Source organism: Lonchura striata, chromosome 6 (genome assembly GCF_050655825.1).
Source record: "Lonchura striata isolate lonStrDom1 chromosome 6, ASM5065582v1, whole genome shotgun sequence".
In the NCBI taxonomy this organism is placed as follows: Eukaryota; Metazoa; Chordata; class Aves; order Passeriformes; family Estrildidae; genus Lonchura; species Lonchura striata.
This window is the reverse complement of record NC_140708.1, coordinates 18,921,280-18,947,501: the sequence shown is the minus strand read 5'-3', so window position 1 is coordinate 18,947,501 and position 26,222 is coordinate 18,921,280. Positions and strand designations below refer to the sequence as shown.

Here is a 26,222-nt window from a genome sequence, read left to right as displayed (position 1 = left end):
TGACTCCTTCGTGGCTGGCGGCTCCGCGCACCGGCAGCGCATCCCAGCGCGGATGCTCTGCCCGGGCCGGGCTCCTCGGCACTGACCGCGTTTGTTTTGTCCCGCAGGCCTCCAGCGCTGCTGCCCCAGCCTCGCCAGAGATGCACTACACGCCGCTGCCTTCCGGATCCAGGGACCTCACCAACCACAGAGGTGCGAGCCCCGTTTCGTTTTTACTGCCGCGGGGCGTTAAGCTTTGCTCTCTGGCCTCCTCTGCCTTAGTTACGGCTGCCTTTCGCTGTACGGAGACCACCACGCCTTTCAAGCACTACGTGAGAAAACCATAGCTGTCAAGACTACAGATTTTAACTCATATTAAATAGGATTTACCGGTAGTCCACTGGGAAAGCAAATAAACCTATGGATAATAACGCTCAGTGATTTTTGTGTGCGAGAGAGAGAAAAATGTAAAACTATTAGAATACTTAAACATTGCTAAGTAGATGATTACATTTAGCATTAGTAATTTTGAGAGAATTTGTAAACTTTTTAATATTTTTTAAGTGAGTTTTTTGGCAGTTTAGAAATTTAGGACTATAATTTTAAAATGTTAACACATTTTCATTGCAACAAAAAGGGATTCCTCTCTGTTTTTCAACATTAAATGTAGATCAGTTTTCAATTTCCTTTTTCATCAATCTTTAGAACTTAAGAAAGCACCTTGGGCAAATTCACAAATTCATTCTGCATACCTATGAAAAAAGAAATTCAGGGAAAGGTGAAAAACTGAAGCAGTCAGGAAGGGTGCATTCTGATTTTTTTTCCACTTTTTTCAAAAAGGAGAAATTTGTAAAGCTTGAAGCACTTTTTCAGCTTAACACCAGAGCAACAATCTTCTTATTTATTTCCTACATTATCCATTGAGTATACACTGATCATGTAAACCATTTGTCTATAGGCAGGGTTTTTTTAGGATACAAGGATCAAAGTCAGCCTTATATTTATGAATTGATGGTAGCTTAATTTTAATGTGTGTTCAAATTCTGCAGCACTACAGAGGATGGAAGCAGCTTTAATAGAATTCCATATTACTTGATACGTTCTGAAAGAATCAGGCAGGTAATGCACCTGAAGAAGGATCTGTGGTTCAGGTGTGAAGGATGAGGGAAGCAGGTGATTACAACTTTATTTGTTGCAGCCTGTATCACTGTTGTTGTGCTAGAGCTGAGGATGAGTATGAAGCTTCATCCTGGCCTTGGTGCAGGTTGCTGTGGTGGAAATCAGATATCCTAGAAGTGCTCTGGGTGCATTGTATTCCAGCACTGAGCTCGCATAGAAACTGATGCTTTTTAAAGAGAAAGGACCAACCAAAATCCTGAATTTGGGCACATACCCAGACTTCAGAGATTAAAAAGCAACCTCTCCGCCCTCAAAAGAAACCTACAACAAAGTGTCCCTCCTCTCCACCCTCCCTCCTCCCCTCCTTTTTCAAAATTGATTTTTCAGATAAACATGTTGCCTTTGAGGTTGGATTTCTGGTGTTGGCTTAAATGGCTAGGGTCTACTAACTCAATAAATAGAATGCTAGAATCTAGAAAAATACCTGAGTTCTATAGAAATAGTTTCAAAGTGCCCTTAAAAGCCAGGTATCTTCAGATTTTGTATTTAGATAATAGTGTATTGGAAGTGTGGCTTCATGGTTGAATTTGTTATCTAATTTGACAAGAGAAATGCCAGTAATTTTGGATCAAAATCAGTGTGTCTGCATTATTGATTGACTCCTCTTTCAATTCAGCAGTTGTGTGGCTGCAGTAGGTGGTGCAGACACATCCAGCAGGTGTTTGTTCAGAGTGGGAGCTTGCCAAGGTCTAAGTACCCACTGTCCTCACCAGGGTTTCAGAATGTCTGCCCCCTTGCCATGAGAAAGGAAAATTATATTCCCCAAATCACCAACATTCTACCCTTAGCAGTTCACATAATTTTTATTACTTCTGTCTTTACTCTTCCCAGAAATATTCTGCTCTGCATACTAAATATGCTTCAAATTTCCTTGTGATTAAGCACCTTTATAAATAAAGTGAAGGGAGAAGAGCATGTCATCCAAAGAAAGGGTAAAATTTGTCCTTAAAGAGCCATTCTTAACATGATTTGATAAATTTATATAGGTGTGTGTGTGTATATAATATATACATATTCACAAGGAAATAATTAAGGATACTTTCCAAACTTCCAGGTCTTGGAAGAACCGATTCCAAGCTTAGAACAACCTGTTGGCAAGGCCCATTAACTCAATCAACTTCTTTTATACAAAGAAAAAATCCAGAGTTCCCAAGCCCATAAAAGATTAATTGCAGTCAATAGAAAAATCTCCAAGGAAAGAATGAAATACTTAAGCATGCTATTTTAGGTTCTGAATATCTTCAGTTTTTTTCTTCACAGAATGCTTTCAGTGTTGTAAAGTAGAATTGAATCAGCTGTTGCATATGTAAATATTGGCGGTTTTCAATGCATACTGGAATGAAGAATGCTGTAATTTTGTGAGTGTAATTTGTCCCTGGAGAAACTTGTTTACCAGAATCCTGAAGTCTGGCAAATGGTTTGGTACAGCTCTAAATTGATTTTTAGGGGACTGGGAAGGGTAGCAGGAGCAAGCTGGATGTATTTGATACAGTTTCACTTGGACATTTCTCACTCTATTTAGCTATGATTTTTTACAGGGAGAACAAAAACATATAATTATGTGTGGGTTGCACAATGTGTCTTACAGCTTTTGTGTTCATGCATTCAGTATATAATTTCCAGTCAGGATCCAGTTCTTTAGGCTGACTCCATACTTTGTACAGACAATTTCAGGAATGATAAAAATCTCACTCTCCCTTTCAAAGCCCACGGAAACAGCATATGACAGTGTGATGTCAGCATGGAATGATATGGAATAAGCACTGCAAGTATTATATTGAGTGTTATAATGCTTGAGTATATAAATACATGAAGAGAGAAATATTCCATCATGTTTTTAAGCTTTGGAATTTTTTTCCCCATCTTGGGAAAGTGTTTTCCCTTATATTACAGTGTTGCTTAGACTCACTTTTCTAAGTTGAACCTTACCTCAGTCCCACTGTTCATATTTTTCAGTGAAAAATATATTAAATAGGATTTACAGGTAGTCCACCGGGAAAGCAGTTAAATCTATGGATAAAGGCCTTCTATTTAGATTTTGGGCATCTGACAGCAATATGACTTGATTCTTTATGTGATCTAATTGCTATCCTGTTAGACAAGACTTCCAAAGTGGTAATTTTATAACTAACTGTATTTTCTTTTAATTCCAAACCAATGATCTCAAACTTCTAAGGATCTTTCCTTGGTCTTTGTTAAAGTAGGATTTTGTATTTTACTTTGTATGGATTTAGAACCCAGTGATTTACTTGCGTGAAGTTTGTGAAGTTCTCTCACCTAGTTAAAAGAAATCAGTTCATAGACACAGCCTCCTGTCATAAAAAGTGCTTCTTTTGTTTCTATATTCTATACATTGCTTATCTTTTTCTTGCTTTGAAATTTTCTGGTGAAATCAAATATATACACCCCACATTCCTATCTGCTTTTTGAGATCTACCTTTAATGGAAAAAAAAAAAAAACAACAAACCAAACAGAGCAGTTACTTATTGCAGTTTTTGTGGCCATGCTCCACAAAAGTGATGAAATGTAGTGACTTTTAGAAGAAATAGGCCCAAAAATTTTGGGACTTATATAATTTTTTTAGTGATTTGTATATATGTACCCTTCTATTCCTTGTTGATAATTTATTAACTGGGTACATATCTTTAAATAGAAATATCAATTCTTAACATAGTTGTCATTGATGAAAAAGAAATTTTAAAGTCAAAATAATGTATTTGTAAGGATAATTTGTCTGATTTATGGAAAAAGGCCCTCCCCTTCACCCCACTCAAGTTGTATATTTGTTTTTTTATAATGGCATCCTTTTTTATAAGGATGTGCCTTTATATGTAAGCATTCAAACTCAAATTGCCTTCTAAAAGAACAGTGCTTTTCAGTTGATGGGGAAAATAGTAATTTATCATTCTATCTCATCAGAAGCAATATCACTAAATCATGGCTATCATGAAAATCTGTTTTTCCCATACAAAAATATGTGCTGGATGCCTTTTGTATAAGCAGTTATTTTATAACATTGTCTATTACCTGATTTACTTGGAAACATATTAATTTGCCAAAGCCATTTGGTTTCCAGTAACAATTTACAGCTGACTCCTCATTTTCTTGTGATCTTGTTTCTGGGAAAAACCTGTGGTAAGTCTACCCCATAGCTTACTGGTAAAAGGAAGAAGAAGCAGTTTCCATTACAAACTAAGCCTGTACTTATGTAAGTACTTTTTAGAACCTTAGCTTGGATTTAGGCCAAGGTTTAATAGTTCTAATCTATTATGACTTGTAAAAACTTTCTGAACAAATCCACTGTCCTGTTTTGGTGTATGTACAGTTAATTTTCCAAGCATTCTGGTATGTGCAGTTATTATGGTGTCTTATGTTTGAAGGATGAGTGCCCAAATGAAAAATTGGTATTTATTCTACCAATATGTTTCAATCAACTGACAGATGTGTTTTCTTATTTTATGATCTGATCTTGAAAATCATCAACTGCATTCAAATCCCATGCTCAGAAATCCAAGAAAAGAATATTTTAAAGCTTCTTATTAACCTTCTAAAGGTAATTTTATAGACCCTTTTGAAGAAAGGAAATGAGAGATTCCTTTTGCTCTCAGTTTCTCTTTGTCTAACAGAGCTGTGCTAAGATTTCTTTTGAAATGAAAATCTTTCCAAACTTTCCCATTCTTCAGCAAAAAATCATAATCATAGAGAGACACCTGAACTTGCAACATTTCCTTTTTCTGTGATTCTTATACTGTGCTATTTTACCCAGAATATTTGGCATAGTATATTTTCACTAATGACTTGTGTGTTCATACAAAATTCTTCCTGACTGATTGTTGGGGTGTGCCACACAGAAAACCAGCTAGTAGCTTTGTAGGAGTTTAGATAAGTACTGATCAAGATAAAAGTGGACTGCACACACAACAACAAGGGTTTAGCCCATCCAGTTGGGCAGGAATTCAGAATCCAGCACATGTCAAAGGATATCTACTACTTTCAAAATTTGGTGTTGAAGGAAAAAAGTAGAAATTTTGGAGAGCCAGAGGGAGTAGTATAATTAAAATTATTATTCTCCAAGGATTTATATATTCTGTCTCAATTTGCTCAACTTGATCATGCTTTATAAATATTCTTAGGTTCATGTGTAACTAATAATGTCTATCAATCCTTCTAGAATTTGGTCTAGAGTTTTAATATATCAATTGAAAATATTTGAAGTAAAATTGTAAAATTGACATGCACCTCCTAATAATAAATGTTAATACACAAAGTTCTTATTTTCCACATGCATTTTGAAAAGCCATGCTGTCTTCAAATCACAGACATAAAAAGAAAAGGAAATTGTTTTACAGAAAACTTACTTCCAGAAAGATAGGTATGCTGTTTATATTATCATTGTGGTCCTCTCTGTGGTTGTTATTGAAACAGTTTTTAGGTACTCATTGTGTTTTCAACCCAGAGGCTTATTTAGAGTTTGAAATTGATTGCTGAGGAAGTTGCAAAGCAATTTATGTAGCAACTTATCATAATTAGTTAGTTTTCTTAGTGTGAACTGCACTTTATGCTTGTCAATTGATTTTTCTGTGTAAATGCATAAGGCATTGTATTCTGTCAAAAAACCCCAACCCCCAAAAAACCTATGGGTAGTACTTTATCATTCAGTTAACAAAGTGTATCCATATATGTATATAAGATGTATTTGCTTTAACTTGCTTAATAACTTAATCCTTAATAGGATAAATAAGAAAATTGCAAGCAGATGCACTATGTGAAAGTTCTGTATCAGGCAAAGATGCCATGAATAGTGAGATATTTTCTTTATTTTATATAAAGTGTTCTTTGGAAATATCATCATTTTTAATCTGCATTATGTTGTGTTGTCCTACACTGAAGACTTCTTAGGCCAGGATCTTCTCATCATGAGATGAATAACCTTAAACAAACAAAAAATAGTTCTCAATAGCATGGAACAGACAAGATCATATTTTCCAGGGAAGGAACACTCAAAAATAAGCTGTGACATTTCCTATTAGTGCCAGGAAATATGTCCCAACAGTGAGATGTGATGTGGTCATGACTTAGCCTTGAGGAGAGTGGGTGGAAATCATCTTCTTTTGACACTCTGGGAGAATGCTAAAATAAGAAGTCTGTTATTAAAAAAAAAAAAAAATCCCATGTGGTCTGCCTGTATGAAGTGAAAAACTGGGTTCTAGTTCCTTAATTTTTAGTTTGAAAAATAGACATTAATGGAAGCTCAAGACACATGGGAGAAGCATGGAAAGCAAAGTGGTGGTATAGATGAGTATCAGTGTGAGAGAAGACTTGGTTAGGAAAAGATTCTGTTTTCTGGTCTCAGTTCCCTTTAGCTAAGGGGACATGAGAGCAAAAATAAATCCATCAGAGGTGAATAAGGATTTTGTAGTCCAGATGAGAAGGTAATGGCAGAAACGTAAAGAATTCTGGTGCGAGGTGTTCCTGGTGCAGCTGGGAGAAAGGCAGAGCAGGCTTCTCTTGTTCCTGTGCTGGATGGCTCCTGCTGGTGCCCACAGACTCCCCATTACACCAGGAGATGTGAATGGTACTGACTCATTTCTATTTATTCAGTGGGGTGCCTGGTTTCTTAGCTCTGACCATGATTTTTCCCTTCCAAGGTGAATTCCATTTTACTGCTTTCTCAGTATTTCTGATATGTTTGCTTTGTGGGGAGAAGAATAGGTCGAAGGAATGAATGGAAGGTGGGGAGAAATGCTAGAAGGCACAGTTCTTTTGGGAGTGTACTCCAGTAAAATGCTTCTAGCTAACAGAAGCTCACCTTTATTAGTATTTGCCACGTCTGCAAATGCATTAGGCATTTCTCCCAGTTTTGTGAACTGACACACAATCAAAAATTTTACCTGTTAATGGAACCGAGAGGTCCAATACCCACACATGATCAACTCAGCTCTCAGCTGTGGAGTGCTTTTTGGTGGTCAGTCATGACAGAACAGGTTAAGGAGGATCTCATGTGGTCCCTTTCCTGAGCCCTGCTTTATTTGTTTACTGGAATAGAACTGCCACCAATAGCTGTGCTGTTTGTGGACCAATTTGCCTCACTTGCTCAGTAGTGATAATTTCTGCCAGCATCTGCATGTTTCTCTGTAAAGTGCAATGACTTTCCCAAATGTAGAATAAATTGTAGTTGGATTTGAGTGTGACCTTGACTAATATGGTTCAAGAAATAAATTTTCTGGGTCATTGTATTCATATTCTTGTCACAGGGTCAACAATTTTTTGTCTGTGTATACAAGGAATGTTGGATTTGAATCAGGATACTGTATATTATTAAAACTTCAGCATAAAAATATATTATCTTTTTGTATATTGCAGTGATGGGAGCAACTAGTCATGTGAAAGTAAGTTGGGGTAAATGAGGTGGGGATGATAGATAAAGTGATGTGCAGTTTTGTGTAAAGTCTTTCTTGATGGCCAGAAAAGTTAAGATTTGGTTTTAAATGACAGCATATTTTAATTTGTGAGCCTTCTCTGTGTTCTGTGGTTTGAAAGTCAACCCAAGGGATGTGATTGAGCTGACCAGAAGTAAGTTCTAAGAGGATCACTTCCTGGTGTGCTGTGTCTCTGTGGGAATAAAATATGTGTGTTTCTTTGCAAGAGAATTTTAAAAGAAAAAAAGAGAATAATTAAGTGGTTAATCAAATTCAGATTAAAATGTTATTAAATATCTCATCTGTTGAGCACAAAATTCCCATTTTGCATCTAATGGGATTTAGTAGTCTAAAACTCAGGTAGACTTTCATAATTGTCAGTATTTTTTCCTAATATTATAGAGACTTTAATTTTTCCACAGTGCACATTCCCTGATCTGACTATTGAAGACCTGACAATTTTCCATATTTTTGTCATCCTGAGGTTTTTCATTGTAACTTTTTCCATATTTGCCAAAACTAGAAGTCTATACCCAAGTCACCCATACAAGTGTCACTTCAGAGGGAATGTGATTAATGAGGAAAAAACCCATAACTTCATATTTTTGGTAGACTAGAGAGTGTCTGATATTTCACAACATAGCTCATTTTGTCATGCTGGCAATAAGAAACCATAAGAATGCTCAAGTAGGATAACTAAAAAGTGGCAGAAATAGATAGAAAACACTGACTTCTATAAGTGGAAACTTGGGATCCAAACCCATAAGCCCACCTAAAATCTTCTTTAGATATATCTAGGAGAGCTAATGATGCAGTTGCCACTTGGCCTTATAATTTTTTACAATAAAGAATTCCTGTCATCAGCCAGAGCATTATAGCTCTTCCAAAGAAACTGGGTTCAAAGCACACCAGTGCTGTGCAGATTCAGTCTCCTGAGGCATCCCTATGTTTAGTTAACACTCTTGTCTAGCCTGTTTTTGCAGGAGTCCTCCAATTTTATCATTCAGGCATTTTTATGGCCTCATTGGAACAAATAAACAAACATCTGGAATCATGTGGCATATTTAATTAAAAACTTTTTGTTTGGCCAGAAATAGTAAAATCATGAAAAATTGCCTGTCTCCAAGCTCAGAAAGGCCAAATGATGAAGCTGTTGGCTACAGACAGTTTTACAATGTATTGAAATTCATAGATATGCACACCTGCTGCAAGCCCCCCCCTTTTCTTTTTGATTCATAACCATTAATGAGTGTTTAGTGCACAGATTGTAGCCCTTGTTTAAATGGGAATTTACTGTTTTTAATAACATATAGACACGTGTTGATATATGCCATACAGCCCTGTACTGTTCTGTAGTACACATACCGGATAAAGCTTTATATTATTGGTTAAAAGAAAAAAAAAATAAAGTCTTTATGGTGCATGTTCCATTCGAATATTTTTTCAAATGAGCATGTTTTAATTCTAGAGGCAGTAAATATCTGCCTCATGCTAAGGGTCTGCGTAGCAAATGTTGAAAATGTGAAAGATGGTGTTTTCTCAGTAAAATTAGAATCTGTAATGAAAATGTAAATTTTCATTGTTACATTTAATGTACTTTTTGAGGAAATTTTCAAGAGACTCTTTCTTTTGCAGATAAAACTGCTTGATGTCATCTGAGATATTACTGTATGGTCGCAAAATATTTTACAGACCAGTATTATTTATAAAAACTAATTTGTCTATTGGGCTACTATCTATTTGAAATGCACAAATATAGGCTTTTGAAGATATAGGACATAGAATTTTATTTTTGAGTTTGTACATCTCAGTTTTTAAATGGTTGAGACTTCTATTGTGAAAATAGCATGCACACAGAAAGTAGTACCACATCCAAATGTTGTTCACTGTTCTTCATATTTCTCATGTTTAAAATAATGTGGCCATTCCATTCTGAGCTCTGTTTCTCTGAGAATTTAGACTTTTTAGCAGGGTAGGATGGATGGAATACTGACCTGACTTTGGCCACTGGCCTGTAGTTGGTGTTACTGACCTGAAAGAAGAGGATGTGGGTGTCATCTGAAAAAGCACTAATTCCCACATAGTCAACACATGTAGAAGACTGCTTTAAAAAATGGGGGAGGGAAGAAATTTCCTCCACAGTCAGAAGGGCAGCCATCTGCATAACAGCAGTGAAACTGTTTTATCCCCTTGTGTGCTTGCTTTTTATAGCATGCACATCTTGCTGTAACATCGATGTGTCTTTCAAACTGTGAGCAGCCAAAAAGATGCAATGTATTTTGTATTTTGTTGTCCACAGTGTGTGCTGTGTAGAAGTGGGTGAAGTGTCCTTTTTAAAATTTAATTTCAGGAAAGAAAAGGGTAACTGTAGGATTTCATTGCATGATCTTATACAAGAAGAGAAAGCTGTCAAATTTTAACTGGATATGATATCTGTATTCATGATCTAATATATTTACTGATCAAAGTTCCTTGCAGAGCTCCGAAAGCAAATGATAAGTACATTGATGACTTACTTTTTTTTTCTTGTTTTGTGATATTTTTGTGGTCTGTTAATAACATCATTGTAAAAAAAGTACATAGGAAACCCCATGACATCCTTCACTAACTTTGTATGCCCTTAAGCAGAGACATCACACCTGGGGAGAAGAAAGGGAGGAGACAGAGAGGTAAATAATAAGTATAAACAAGAGCAATTGTTTTATGTCCCTTGCCAAACAGAGGATGGCTGATCCTTTTTTTTTTGTTGATATTCATTGTTTTACCTTTTACAGTCTGAATTATCTTGAAAATTGTTTCTGTTTACACAGAATGAATTTTTTTTACTGTGTGATTGACAACACTGATATGTTTTCTAAGACCCTTTTTGTCTATGACTCTAAAGTGCTTAGTAAACCTAGGCAGCCACCTGAAAGACCCCCCACCTGTGGCTGCATAAAACCGAAATAAAGAATGGAAAATAACCCATTGAGTATTCACTTTCCCACCCACTGAGAGCAAAATGCAATGTAGTGCAATTTTAGTACTTGTGTGCCACTGGGGAAAATAGACTCCTAAAATCACATAGTGAAGCATTGGAAAAATTCAGGGAATTTGTACTAAGCGCTGAGTTATAAAGCCTAAGGAACCGTAGGCTTTGCTTCTCGAGTGAAACAGATTTGTATTGCAGTTCTGTTAGAATGCCTCCAATTGCCATGATGATATTTAGCACAGTAGGCTGAAAAAAAATGTAAGGCTGGTGAATATGAGTCCTTTCACAAGAAGGCTTACAGAGAGGGTGCAAGCAACCTTCTGATGTCTACTTAAAGACCAAACAAGACTGCAATCTCTGATTTGGTTTTGTTTTTTTTAATTTTGCTCAGTGTCAGGCCATGTAGGGAGATCTGGAAAGAGCACGTGTCCCAGGCTGTCTCTTTCAAAACCATTTCTATTACTAGACATGGCTTCTCACATCTAATAGAGAGCTAGATTAGTGTTCCCTCTAGCCTGAGAGGAGTTAGAATATGTGTGTATCAAAACTGCAGGGCTACCACACCAATGTACTGGATTTCCCCACACTAACTTGGCTTTCTCTGCAGCCACCACTGCAGGAACAGTGACTGCAGCATCTTCAGTCAGCTGTGCTTAGGAAAACTGCATCTATCCCAGCTCTACCATTCCTCACAGGAGAGAGGCAACTTTTGGATGGTTTTGCACATACTGAATTGTGAGTGGGAGCAGCCAGGCTTAACTAAATTTTTTTTCCATGAAATAAAAGGAATGGGCTCAATAGAAATTATCCCCTGGGCCCTGATGGAAGAATTAGAATCTGTTTTAAAGCCAAGAGGTTGGCAAAAACCCCCTCCACATGCACCAAACCAACCGAACACACTCTACTGTCCCTTCCAAATCCACATAGTTAATAAATCTGGCAATTTGTGCCTGTCCTAAAGGTAGTGAATGATAAATTTCATGGGGGCAAAAAAGAGAGCAGCTTAGAATAAGTAGATTACATATAAGTTATTACATCATTTAGAAGCAACTTGGTGCTGCAAAATGCCAGCTATTACTGATGTAAAGTATGTAACAGAAAGAGAAATACCAGGTAAAATAAGGTAAAAAGGAGATATGTGGACATCCACTCAGCTGATAATCATGGTTGTAAAGTTTACCTCTGCCCTGTAATCTGATGCTGGATAACAATGGCAGTAGAAGTGTGGAGGATAGCTGAAGGAGGCCCTTTACTATTATTTCCTCTTTTGTTCCACTGTCAATATAAAAGTAATTCCTTTACCAGGGTGTGTTCAGTACTAAAGTGAAAGAGAAGCTGTTGGCTAAATTAATTTGTTTTGTTGAAAAATCTGTTTGTAGTAAAGGAGTATAATGACTTTATTCAAAAGAGAATGAGACAAAATAGAACATAATGAGAATATTATGAGAAGAAATAGAACATCAGGAGATGCCACAAAGGAGAGTGAGTTTAACATATTTGTAGTGTCTGATAATTCTTTTATCCTGCCAACACTTAATAAAAGTTTGTTTGGGTTTTTTCCTTCTCTCTGTGTGTTTAAGGAAGATGGCTCTTCAGACAAAATTTCTGGATAAAATGAACTAGTTAAGATAGTTTGCAAGATTTGGAGATGGCATTCATTTAGCAGATATAGAAATCATAATTCAGGCAGAAGTTGTTCCCACAAGAAGCTAAAACAGACTGCAATTTGGCAAATAAATAAAGAAAAAATGCAAAATATTGGTATGTTTTGCAGAGTAAAAAGAAAACTTCAAAGAGCTCTAGAAGTGACTTTGGCAGTGAGTATAGAGGCCAGCTTGCTGTGGTTGATATGGTACCTGGGAATGCACTGAGTGGAAGATGTGTGTAGGAAAAGGAATGTTTCTTTCACAAGCAGGAATGCACTTGTAACCTCAAATTGTCCATCCTGAATAGAGTACATATTTTCCTGACAGATTAATATTTAGGATCTAAAATATTTATACTTTTTTTGTGAATGTACCACCTAAAGGAGCCACAGGGAGCTGAGTCTTAGCCTGTCATTCTGTTTATCAGTAGCACAGGCAGGAAAGTGAAAACCTTGATACTGCTGCTCTGACCTCCTGTGAGTTGTTCTGAATTTGTTCCTATGGACAGAGGGTGAATGTAGAGCTGTTCTCCAGCAATTTTAGAAGATGGCAGTTTCTAAGGTGGGTTAAAAAGTTGTGCATCACTTCAATTCCATTTAGAGAATTTGGGAAGGCAAAGAGCATCTGATTCCTAAAATCAGGGCTTGGCAGTAGGGAAGCCAGTTTTATATAGCTGTTGTAGCTTATGTAATATGAGTTGTTTACAATTAAAACAGAATTATTCTGGTAACACTGAATGTTAACGGGGCCTTCTTCAGAAAATGCTTTTAAATAAATAAAGGTGCAAAAGCAAGTTTTTATCTGTGAAGTTCGAACTACCTTTCATTGGAAGTGTTTTTTAAGTATGGTGATGGAGCAAAGAACAAAATTAGAAGCGAATGCCAAAATATTCATGGTTTTATGTTCTTTTAAGTAAATTAAGTAACACATTCCTTACCTGAAGTTTCTACTTGTTCTCTTACTCTTTTTTCTGCATGAGTTTGAAAGAATTTTCTAAACTTCCAAAGTAAACTATTTAATACCACCTTGTAGGTACTTTTGAACTGCCCTAATTTATGAATTTGGAGACACATTTTTGTTTTAGTCAAATTCTACCATTTCCTAATTAAAAAAAAAAAAGTCTCTTGTTTCTTGTCCATTCTCAAGTTTAGTCCGTCTAAAGAAGGGTTTCTTCCATCTGTAGGCTAGAAATACTATGTTGGAAACAAATATGCTAGTACAAGAGGGGAATCTCTAGGTAATTTCTCCTCGTGGCTGTAGTTAAACCTGAACAGATTATGGGGAGGAAATCCATACACATGCTAGACATCTCTATGCCTTAAAACAACTGCCTGCAGGTGTTTTAGCCATGCACATGTGGCTGGATATATGATGAGGCTTTTCAGATTTTCAGCCAAGTCTTCACTTGCAGGGTAATGAAATGCTGAAGGAGAGGGAAACAAGATACATATACTTATAGAGGTTATGATGTCATATGTGATGAGTTATTGCTGTTTTGATACTTCTCATAATTTCATTCCAAATCAATTGCTAAGCCATATTTCTGTACTGTTAATTTAAAATCTTGGAGAATGTGAAGCTGTGTGCATGCACTCATGTCATATACTCTCTGCAGTACTCAGCCATTGTGTCTGAGCTGAGGGAAGCACCTTCACCTACTCACGGAGCTGCAGCTATATTCTTTATTATTAGTTTCAGGCATCTTGGGAGCAAATGGAGGTCAGTGTGGAAGAATCTAAAATTCACTTTCCTATAGGCAAAACACATCAACTGGGCACAGACTTTGTTTGAGCATCACAGACAATATGTCTGTTTGGTAACACATCCTAAAGTGTAGCCCCAAGCAGCTTAAAAGTTTGTTGAGAGCAACAGGAGACTAAATTGGAGAATTACTTCCTCCAAAGTATGAACTTCACCTGTAGTGCAAAGTTATAGATACTACAATGCCTTTATACAAATACTGGCTTTGTGTATTTTGATTTCATTTGCCTATCTCTGCATGGCAACTGAATGAACAGAAGGTGATTTCTATCCAAGATATATGCAGACTTTCTGCTGCTCTCATAAAGTAGTTTAAATGTTTTGATTGATCATCATCAGTACTACTATTTGGTGATTCTTGATTTGAAAATAGACTTGGAGTTGCTTAAGAATAGCTTGATAAGATTTAACCTCTCTAATGAGAGCTTGATAGATAACATGTTTAAATTAGAAGGGGAAGGGGGGCAGTGTGAAATAGATCATGTTGTAATTTCAGTAATCACATGCACTGAAATATGTCATTGAAAAGATACTTAAGAATCCTAAATCTTAGGATGCCTGTCAGATTTCTTTTAGTCTATGAACAATGACAATCATAATTTGACGGTGAAATACGGTCAGAGCTTCTGTCTCCTTGACAATCACTCCAATATTTAGACAAAAAAGCACATTCTCACAGATTTCATTAGTCAACTTGTGCTTTTACCTTTTCCCTCATGTAACTCTAATACTCTGAGAAGTCTAGACAAGCAGAATTGAGTGTTGTCTCTTACCAACATGAAAGAAATGAGTACTCAACATGAGTATGAAAAGGCAGAGGATCTTTAAGGTCAATCACACAGATTGTTTGAAAAACCCAGGGTTGCACTTAATGAGTTTTTGTGTGCTCTTGAGCCATTTTAATACCTCTTCTAACTGACTTGTTGCACAGTTGAATTAAGGTTTTTAATATTTTCACATGCTGTTGCCATGATGCTTCATGCGTAACAAAAAAACCAACCAAAATGTAAGAAAAGTCTTGAAGGGCTGCTTTGGATAACAAATCAGAGGGAGTGAAGAGATTCTGATTAACAAAGCAAACTGTATTTATGAAACATCTTTTAGGTAGCTTGTCTCTGGGCACCTACAAAGCAGTAGTATGTGGAGCTTGGCTAAGCAAGTAAATAAGCTTGAAAGAATGAGAATTTTAAAAGCAGGGAAGGAAGAGAGCTTGATCTAATGTCATAAGGCAGGGAGCTTTAGAGCCTTGGGGCACAATTAACAAAGGCTCTGGCACCTGCCGGCTCCAGTCTTTGTATTTGTTTAGAGAAAGATTTAGTCATGGGATGTGTTTCCTTCTCTTGTCTTCAACCACTGTAGCTCAGAATCTGAATATTTGTGGCAATAACAAGTAGTAAGCATCCTTGACTCAGGTGAGCATAATAGGTGAGGGTTACTTAGTGAAGCTCATGGGAGACTTGCCTTCACTTTTTTCATCTTGAGTCCTCCCCCTCACATCACTTTTTCCCCTCTGTTTAACAGCAGAAAGATGGTTCTAGGAGGTGAGAAAAAAACAAAGGAATTTATGCTGCTTTTACAGCAGGATTATTGCAGGCCTTAAAAAGTTTTGTTTTATTTATTTATTTTTATCTTTTATTGATGTAAATGGAATTTCTGCTGAAAAGTAAGTGTTCTTACTGAAACACAAGAATTTTAATGAAATGTCTGCTAATTTGGAGAAAAGTTGAGGATACTATTATGTGTTCTTTTCTGTCCCTGAGAATCTTATGATTTCTCCTTATGAATGTATAAAAGGGAGGATTTTTCTCTTACAGTTGTATTGTTATCTTATTTGGGAATACTGAAGTCTTTTGTGGACTCTTTTTCAAGCATATGTGTAGTAAGAAGTTATCCATGGCCTGATGCATTTACTTAGTTAAATGGACAAGATAGGCAGTGAATAAAAGATAAAAAAAAAATACTGCTTTCCTTGCTTTCATATTTGAGAAGATAGGCAGAAAGCACCATGTAGAGTGGTTTAGCCAAAATGTTTGTGGCACTATATGGTTTTAAGTATCTCATCTCTTGGACTGCAGATTTAATAACTAGAATACCCCTTCCAATCAATAAAAGTACTCATGTCAGAGGCCTACATGCTTCCTAGATAATTTTAATGATATGTCCTTTATCACCACTATCCACAAAGTTTGTTTTCATGGTATCACAGATCAGTTCTCCTGTGTGGATTGTTCTGACTTGCCCTTATCACTTGGCTTCTGTTTTTGCAATCTATCAACATATTTGTATAATTTTAATTCTTCTCATAAAGAGAGCATAGTTAAGCTTGGCCAGAAATACTGTATAGTCATTGAAGCCTACACAGTTCTATAAAAAGGTGTAAATTTTGATGTATAAATCTCATGGACTACAAAATCAACAAGAGAAACAGGTAAGGAGGAGTGTAGAGTGGCAGGTGAGAATTAGCAGTTCTGGACATCATTAACTTCCTGAGCATATCAAGGAACTTTCAGTGCAGATAAACTACAATTTTCAAAGTTTAGAGGTTAGTTTCTTCTAAATTATACAGATTTTTCTAGGAGACTCTCATCTGTAGTGGATTTGGGGGTGGGGGGGCAAGTGTGTCTTGGTGCTGCAAAATTTGCATTTTAATAAATTCTTTTCATTTGCATTCATGATGCAGTGTCATTAGTAAGACTTGACTTTTACTAACAGATCCCTTTTTTGGAACAGTCTTTCCTTTTAGCAATTACAAAACATAGTTTCAGGAAAGGACCAGTACCTTATTATTTAGCCTGTTCAAACCCAGTCCTTTCCAAAGGTGTTGTAAAGACAGTGACAGCAAACCAGCTCAGTTTTAACCGATACATGGTTAGTAAGCCAAGGGCTTTTTCATCAAGGCACAAGTTTTTTCCTGTCCAGTAAGCCCAAAAATTGAAATTATGCAAACTATAGTTCTCTGAGTTGTCCACAAAATTAAGTGTTATGTGATCGCTTCTGGTGCTGTGTCATTTCTTTGCTGAAACTGATGCTATTGTGGCTATAAACTACTATAGAATAACAGCTGTTTATCAAAATATTCATGAAAATTTTCTGTGATGGGAGAAATGGGTATGCTTGTAATACTGTTTCCATGGAAAAAGATGCATGGGCTTAGATTTAGTCAAAATTATGGCATACTGTTCTAAACTTGACAGAACTAGTTCAGCACATAATCCATAATAAAATAGCAACTGTGGTATTTAAACACTAATTCAGTGCATATCAGTTTGTATGCAAAGACTCTGTTTAAGATATTGCAAAACAGGTTTTCTTAGTAAATGCTACCAAAACCATGGCATGTATCCCAGTCCTGGGATATGAGTAAAGTCTTTATCTGGGCTCCAAGCTGTGGTCCCATGGTTTGCTCTCTCTGCCCAGTATAACAAATAGTGGATGTTGCATGCATTTCTGATTGATGAGGTATTGAGGAGGATTTGGAAATCTGAAAACCCATATTATTATAAAGATTATGGAATAGTGGGAAATGGAGCCAGGAATGTACCTATAATTTAGGTTAAAGAGTAATAATGAGTGCCCATAAAAATAAATAACCATGATGTTAAATAGACTGCAGATCATTTGCACCTTGAGGCTTTTCTCAGATTTTGTGCCAGTAAAGAAATGTGGTAATAAGCCCTCATGTATTTAGGCAAAAGCGTTTCTTATGCATGAATTTTATTTAGGCAATTTGAATAATCCCAGAAATATTTAGGAGCATGAAGGGGACAAGAGAAGGAAGATGAAGGCAGAAACATAAAAAGTCTGCTCTATTTGAAAGAAGTACTTTATGTTTCGATTATTCTTGATCATACTTTTTTTCTTTTATTGCTTCTGACTCTTTCATGGCTGATCATTCTATTCTGAAGTCTGTTCTGAAGTTGTAATTTCAGTTCTATTCAGTGAGAAATCCTTTTGATCACTGTAGACATGCAAAATGAAGCCGTGTGATTGCTGGCCAATCCTTATATCAGTCTTGAAAGTTCTTTCCTAGTTTGTCCTCATCAGTTAAAAAAAAAATACTTCATGTATTTCTTCCTTCAGAGACATGGTATTGCATGGAGTTTCTAGAGCTACAGAGTGGAGGGTAGCTTTTCCTTTACATCCAAGAGTAGGAGAAAATCTAAGATGAGTTTTCATGGCTGAGAATTTTAAAACTTCTTGCTCATTGCTTCTGCTTTATCACAGAACACTCTTTTCAGATAAATATTAGTGCTCTGATGATATTTAAATAAAATTTGTGCATATCAGTATTTATTTACAACCCATGTTTTAATCAGATTTGTTTATCATGTCTGTATGTAATAACACTGGGACCATCTTTTGCAGCTTCCTTTCTTTTCATAAAGTTACATAGAAATTCTTAGTTATGCGTTTAACATTGCACATCAGTGATTTCCCTCTTACAGATTGTACACATTCAGGCAGTTTGCAAATCACTTGGTTGTCATAATTTTGTGTAAGAATTTTTTTGGATATCTTTCCTCTCTGACTAAATTTATGGAGCTATGAGTAAAAGAAATTTGGAAAGCAACACATTTTTAGTAAAATGTTGTTAGTTCAGTGAGAGGTGGAATGGTCAACAGCTTTCTCCATACTTCAAGTTCCCAAAGCAAAAAGGAAATTTATACTCTCCATTGAGATACAAACTAGTTTATTTTCAGTCATTTATCTGAAAAGTTGATGTTCGCCATTATAATTCATCAAACATTTTTTGTGAACTATATCTGGCAAGGCTTCCTGGCATCAGCCTTTGAAATTTTGAGTTCTTGCATCCACTGGGAACAGAGTGACTCTCTCTTCTTATTGCACATCTGGAAGGAATGTTGCTGCTTTTTTGTTTCATCAGGGAGAGACTGTTGGGATAACAACTTAACCTCTTTAAACTGTTTGCTAGTGTCTTTGGATTTGTGAATATTAAAGAGGTAAAATGCTATAAATTTATAAATTATATTCATATTTCAATTTTTAATTTTAAACCATACAGCAATAATTATTTCATAAGCATAACTATATTGCTGGGCTTTCCATAAGGAATGAGAGGCTAAATTCTGTTGGTGTGTGTTAACTCCATTGTGTTATTTAATCTCATGAGGCACTCTTTAAAACAAAGCATAGATACCTACTTTTGCTGTATGTCATTGTCCTTTTTCATGATCTAGGAAGCACTTCAGACAAAAAAAAGAACTGTGAATTTACAACTTGTTAGTGGTGAATTTCTATTAGGTAAAGTTTCCACCTAATATCCTAATGTTCAATCCTACAGCTTGTCTGAATGACAAGAAAAGCTTTATTTCCTGGTTACAAAAAGAGAGTTATGAATGTTTATGCTTAATTATCTAAATTATTTATTTCAAATGAAAATATATTAATTCAGTTCACTAGGATAAACACCATTATTTAAAAGCTGATCCCTTGTATTGTGACACATTTTTTATTTAATAGGAACAATTACATTACTTAGCCTAATTCAGCAAAATATCTGAACTGTCACCTAGATTCCATTATGTGCTTTTGTCTTTTGCTGAATATGGGTGATTTTAAACATATGCCTAAAGGACTTATTGAATGAGAGACTCTTGGAACAGGGGTTAATGCTGTTTGCAAGCTTTATGTTACTAGAAATCTAGAAAAGATTGAATTTGGTTTAATATTTCAATGAAAAATGGTATAAGGCAGAATGCCAACAGGAGATGCATTAATAATCCATAAACCTGTGGTAGCCAACTAATTTGGGACGTTATAGGAAATCTTGGCTTTATGCTGCCAATATTTCTAACATGAGTTTCCATCAATAAGTGCAGGAAATACTAAACTCAGTTATTAATCTGCAAGGAGGAAACTAAAATTTAGAGAGATCTGATTTCTGTTCAGGAAGAACTTTTAGGCATTAAATTTTAATCCAGTGTATTTAAAAACTAAAAAATGGTTGTATATTGTTACTCTGAAATCCTGTTTCTGCAGAATGTTTTCACATTACTAATTAGTGGCAGAATGTCAGTAATCTTTCATTAGAGAGAGTCTTGTTCCTTTCATTTCTGCCACATCTCTCTGTTTCTGACTGGAAGCCTTTGCATAATGATTGAATATGTATTTACTGTTATAACTAATACTAAGTATTAGGTGATGAATGTACATGCTGAATTACCCAGCTTCCTGCTTGCAGTATTCAAAAAAAAATACATTATTTGGTAGAAATTTCATCTGTGTGAAATCTCATTAGATGCTTGGTGTTAGGAAGCATAGACTGGAACAAGAATTTATCATTTAAAAAAAATTATCCTATATGATTTTATTAATTTTATCCTTGGGCTTCCATCTTGCCATAGCAAAGTTTTCTTTTAGTGGATTCTGCAATGCTAATCTCCTTGGAATTTAGTGATTGTCATGCCCAAAGTAGATATTAAGTGTGACATTCCTAAAAGGATTATCATCTTCTATCACCCAGCTAAGCAGGAGCTATGGCGAGCACTTTTCTTTTCCAGGAAAGAATGCAAAGATGAGGCATTTGTAATTTCAAGTCCTGCTGCAACCATCGCCACTGGAAAGTGAGGAGGAGCTTTCTGCCAACATCTGCAGGCAGCAGAACAGAGATACCTCCAGCAGTGGGTTGTGCCCTTTCCAGCATTCATATTCACAACAGATGAATGGGAAAAGTGTGATAAAGGCTGATGCTTGTTACTAGTTCATGTTGTTGATCTGTATATCACTTGTCAAAGAAGTAAATGCCCTTTCCAGCTTGATCTGAAATACCAGCATTTAGGCTAAGGATACTATGATACATTCCATGAATGTAACAGTGCTTATTTCATGAAGCTTATAGACTTTTATGGTTTCCAGCAGGGGTACCCAAATGATGCCTCCAGCTGTATGTGGCCTGCTAGACCAATTTGTGCATCCTCTGTCTTTCTGGCTGCTCCCTTCCTCAGGAGCCCCTCCAGTGCTGGCACTGAGTGTGCCGCAGCCCTGGATTGTTCTGGCAGTGACAGCCTGCTCCTGGCCAGTCTTTTCCCCATGAGTCCCCCATGAATGGGCAAAGGCTTAGCTGTGTAAATGTGCTATAATGTTAACACTTGGAGTCTGGAGCTGCTGCTCATGTCCAGATCAGCTTACCATGCTGTGAATGTGCTGTAGGTCTGCTTGCTCCGCAGAGAACTTCCCCGAGCTACAGCTAACTGCTGCATGGGAAAGCCTGGTGCTCTGGGTCTAGGAAGGGAATGAAAGCTGAGCTTCCTAGGGGTGTATTTATTGTCCTCATTTGCCATTTTAAAAATGAAAATTCTAATGTAGTGTTTGAAATTTTCAAAACCATCTAAGTTTTAGTTATGGTAGTGCTTAGGACATTAAATGGAATAACATCAGGGTCGGTAGCATTAAGAATGCAAATAATGAAGATCTAAAGCCATCAAAGCAATAAATGGTAAAAATTTGGAATGAAAAATGTTTAAATTTATATAAAACTTCGACCAGTTCACTTGCTGAAGGAAGGTCTTTTACATAAATTCCAAAATCATAGTCCAAACATTTGAAGTGATATTTCTCAATCTTGAAAATACCATGGGTATGAAAGAAAATTATCATACTATGGCATCATTTGAAACAAAATAAGTTTTTGACTTTCTTCTGGTACTTCTCTACTACTATCACAGAAGAAAAAAAATATTTTAGCCATTATTTGGGGTTTAACTTGGCTTTATGTTTTTGGTGTAGGAAAAATATTAAAGTTATTTTTCAGTTACAGTACAAATGTTTGCAGTAATGTTAAGGGTAATTTCAAATATGCCCTTTCTATGGTACCATAAAAATAAGTTGTCTGTCTGTTTATTAGAATGGTCAGTACATTGTGAAAGGAAATAATATTTGTAGTGGATTTTAAATTTGAAAATGAACATAAATAAGTTTAGGCTTAGAACACTTAAGAAGCTAGATATTCTCTCACTATGTTTTGTACTTAAAACACACTTGGTCCTCCAGCTCCTGTGTTGCATTCTAGTCCACAAGAAAAAACCTTGATGAACAACTTTGAGGTATTGGTGAAATGAAAAGTGAAAATTTATCTTCAGCACTAAATGCTGAGCTGTTTGGTTGTGGGGTATTTTTTACTGTTTTGTTGGGGGTTTTTGAGTTTTGGTGGCTTCCCCCTCTCCCACCATAGGGATCTTTTAATCTCAATGTTTTTTGTGGTCTAAACTATTAACAGTTCTGCTGTGCAGTTCATTCTGTCATTCATTCATCAGGATTTTTAGAGAATTGCTAGAGGGATTGATAACTGATCGAATATTAGTAAAAGGCTTACAATAGATATTTCTCTGTTAGCTGTAAATATGACAAAAATCAAGTCCTACATTTCACTAATAACTTTTTACACTGTCAAATAATGGTGCCTACAAAAGATCCAATGTATTGAGCATTTCATAAAATACTCAAAAGTCTATTGGAAAGTCTAAAATAGTGTTCTGGTTTTGGCTGGAATACAGTTAATTTTCTTCCTAGTAGCTGGTTCAATTCAGCTGGTTTTGGTTTTAATAGGAGGATAATGTTGATAACACAGTGATGGTTTAGCTGCTGCTCAGTGAGGGGCAACTCTGAGTCAAGAACTTTTCAGTTTCACCCTTTGCTAGTGAGGAGGTGCAGAAGAAGCTGGTAAAGCTGGTAGAGAGCACAGCCAGGACAGCTGATGTTCCACACCATGGAATGTCCTGCTCAGTATAGAAACAGGGAAGGAGTTGGCCAGGAGAGGCCATCCACTGCTGGGGGATTGGCTGGGCATCAGTCCAAATGTTTTATTCCTCTCTTCTCTCTTCATTACTATTATTATTCTGTCTGACTTTATTTCAATTACAAAACTGTTGTTATCTCAACCCATGGGTTTTACCTTTATTTTTTCCCCAATTCTGCTCCTCATTGCACAAAGGGGAGGGAGGGAGGGGCTGTGTGTTATTAAGTTGCTGGCTGGGGTTAAACAGCAGCACATAGGGTGGATGCTAAAAGTTTGACTGGGTTCTGAAGCAAATGAAATAGCACAAGTCTTTACAATAAGATAAAAATGTAAATTTTATAAAAGAGCATCAATAAAAGCATTGATCTCCTGTCTATATTCTACTAATTGCTGAGGCAAACATGTCTTGCAGTTTGGATTACAGCTTTCACAGGCATGCTGTAATCACTGAAACAGGGTAATGACTTAACCTCCCTAAGGAGTTATCCCATTGTAGTTTACTGAGACATGTGAGGTATTTACCCACATGGCATACACCATGAAATTCAAATTGAGGAATGAAAGAGATGTGATTCAATCCTTTACTACCTTCTGTTGGATGCAATTCCCAGAACAACAGTACACACAAAGCTAGTAGTAAGATAACTTCAGTCAAATTGTGATATAATGTGCTTCCTGCTAGAATGCTTGGATATCATTAAGATGAAAAAGAACTGAGTGTGAATTAACTATTGGATTCTTAACTTGGATCCAAAGGAAAAGTTGAAATAGATGATGGGAACATGAGTGGATCATCTTGTGAAATCCCAAATGCTCTCTAAATCTGCTGCACTCTTGTCCATATGCCTATTTCAATATTTCAGAATGCCAAAGTAGTGCAAACACTTTTTAGTTATGGACCTTTTAGATTTTCCCCAAAACCTTTTGTCTTGATGACATTTGCTTAGTCCAGTCCTGTAGCTCCTCTTCTCTATTTGTCCCTGCCAAACCTCATGCTAATTGTCTTTTATCACTTGGCATCCTAATTTAGAATGCAAGATTTTTGTGATGCTAGGAGCTCCTTGTGATATTTTTTCATTATGGGGAACATTATTTGTGAGGCCACAGGAGTAACAAACAGGCTAAAAACAATATTGAAAGCAATGCAAGCTAAAATTTTAGGAAAAAGTGAATGGTGTAAACAGATGCACAGAGACCACCCTAGAAATGCATGTTTGTGTTACGACACCCAACAATATATGTGAGAGTAAACAGGAAAATTTGAAGTTTACAGAACGATAGACAGGAAAATAAAAGCATATGAGTTGGGGACTGGACATATGTAACCCTTGCTTTACCACCTGTAAATGGAGATCCAAATGTTGTAATAACTGGAGTAACTTGTTTGAGAAGTAGCTGTAGCCTGTTAGGAGTTCAATATGTGATATGAAAATTGTCAGATGTCTCAGAAAATTGCCTTTGAAGAAATAGAAGAGTTAAGTAAAAGACACTTGTTTCATCTCTGCCAAGTAACAAGAAGAGCATGGGTTGGATGGGAGGCAGTGCATCTGTGAATAATTAAGTACTGTATATATAAGCAGGAGCACGGAAGAATCATCCACATCTTTCAGTACTGATGAATAGCTGAACAGTAGAATGGAATGAGTACAATAAAACTGATATCCAGAAACAGATGGGGAGTAAGTGAAAAAGAAAATAAAGCAGAGCCTACCAGACAGAACTCTTGAAGAAAGGTGAAAATAATGTGTATCACTGGCCAAAAAAGAATCTGTAACTGTCTAATGAGAGGAGACAGAATTATCACTGGGATAGTTGTCTGTAGTATGTAAAATGAGGAAATGGAAGGAAATTGACTGATGTCAAGGCAGAAGCTGAGTACTGGGAAAAGCTTCAATGTTACTACCTGGAGAAAAGCCTTCAAATTTGGTTACAGAAATGTAACATTGAAATGGACTTCTGCCATCAAAAGTCCATAAGTAAGAAGAGGAAATTCAGAGCTGATCACTTAAATGTCTGAGACATTACAGAGAGATTTAATAAATTACTTATAGTTACTATCTCTGGCTAAACAGTGAAAAGAAACAGAAATACCTTTGCCAATCCATAGAAATGCAATAAATGTTGTTGAAAATGTTGAAAGATAAAAGTTTTTCTCACCTTTTCTGCAATTTATGAAACCTTCATAAAATGCTTTTTAATTGTTATGTATTTAAAAATTTTAAATGAAAATTCCCTCTGGTTCTTTGAGTTGCATTTGAAATTTTTAGGTGTCATCAATTGGTGTGAATAGAAGGTTTGGTATTTGCCCTCATCTCTATTAGAAATATTGGCATAAAAAAACTAATACAAATTCTATAACAAAGCTTATTTTTGTACCTTTGGGTAAGGGTGGAAGTTTTATGCTCAATTATGGTAAAGTTTGTATGGAATTTTTTTTTTCTTCATAGAATTAGAGCTCATTTTGTTCCTCATCCATGTCTGTAAGTGTATGAAGGGAGGGTGTTGAAATGATGGAACTACGCTCTGCTCAGTGGTGCTGGGCAACAGGACAAGAAGCAACAGGCAGAAACATACACAGGAAGTTCCACCTGAACATGAGGAAGAATGTCTTTACTATGTGTGCAGGTGACCAAGCACTGGAACAGAGAGGATGCGGAGTCTTCTCACTGGAGATATTCAAGAACTGTCTGGAAACAGCCCTTTGCCATGTGCCATGGGATGGCTCTGCTTGAGCAGGGAGGCTGGGGTTGATGACCCCCCCTGTAGTTCCTTCAAATCTGACCCATTCTGTGAGTCGGTGATTTTCATCTTTGCCATAGCCCCTCAGATTCTCCAGTCTATTTTAATTTATCCTTAATAACCATGACACACTGACAAAATATGAATTGAGTTACCAAAGCATATTGAAATTTCTGTCATGCATATTTCAAGCTTTCTGCTTTGTCTGGATGAAGATGGAAAAAAAAGAAACTTAAAAAAACCCCTAAAAGTCAAATTCCATGCAACAGCAAACAGCCAAAAAAAAAAAAAAAAGGATGCTCCAAAGGCTTCTTTGGAAAACTTGGGAATTCTAATTGCCCATCAGCAAACTGATCTAAAGCTGTATATCTGGTAAAATGCAGGAATTTTTAAATTTTTTTTTTTCTATTTTTTGACATCTGAGTTATATTCTGCTGTTGCCAGTGTGTTTGCAGCTGTGCCAAAAGTGAGCAGATCCGTGTTTCCTTTGTAACATCAAAACGAAGACATTTATCATTAAGATTTATCATGGGACAGCCAACCAGATGGTTTGGTATTTTAAAGGTGAACTGTTTGGGTCTTGTTTAGCTCATGTGATCTTTCAGTCATAGAAAACTGTATCAGCTGCTCACTGTAAAGGCTTTTTTCCCTTCTCCTTTTTAGTAATGCAAAAAACATTAATATAATAGCCGATGTGGCATGGATTGCCATTTTAGAAAGGAAACCAAGTCATAGGCAATTCTACTGATTGCATTCCAATTATAATGTGACC

At 36.3% G+C, this 26,222-nt stretch overlaps 1 protein-coding gene across 34 annotated transcripts in view; it reads left to right on the top strand.

The window, feature by feature from the left end:
* Nucleotides 1-26,222, top strand: part of LRMDA (leucine rich melanocyte differentiation associated) — a 728,564-nt gene that overhangs the window by 526,652 nt on the left and 175,690 nt on the right. For 17 of the 34 annotated variants that reach the window (XM_077784575.2, XM_085583481.1, XM_085583463.1 and 14 more), the window contains one exon: nucleotides 108-192. In XM_077784575.2, coding sequence (XP_077640701.1) covers nucleotides 108-192 — 85 coding nt within the window. Of the gene's footprint in view, nucleotides 1-107 lie in introns of all 34 variants that reach the window. The other 17 variants (XM_085583468.1, XM_085583467.1, XM_085583466.1 and 14 more) reach the window with 1 other exon arrangement.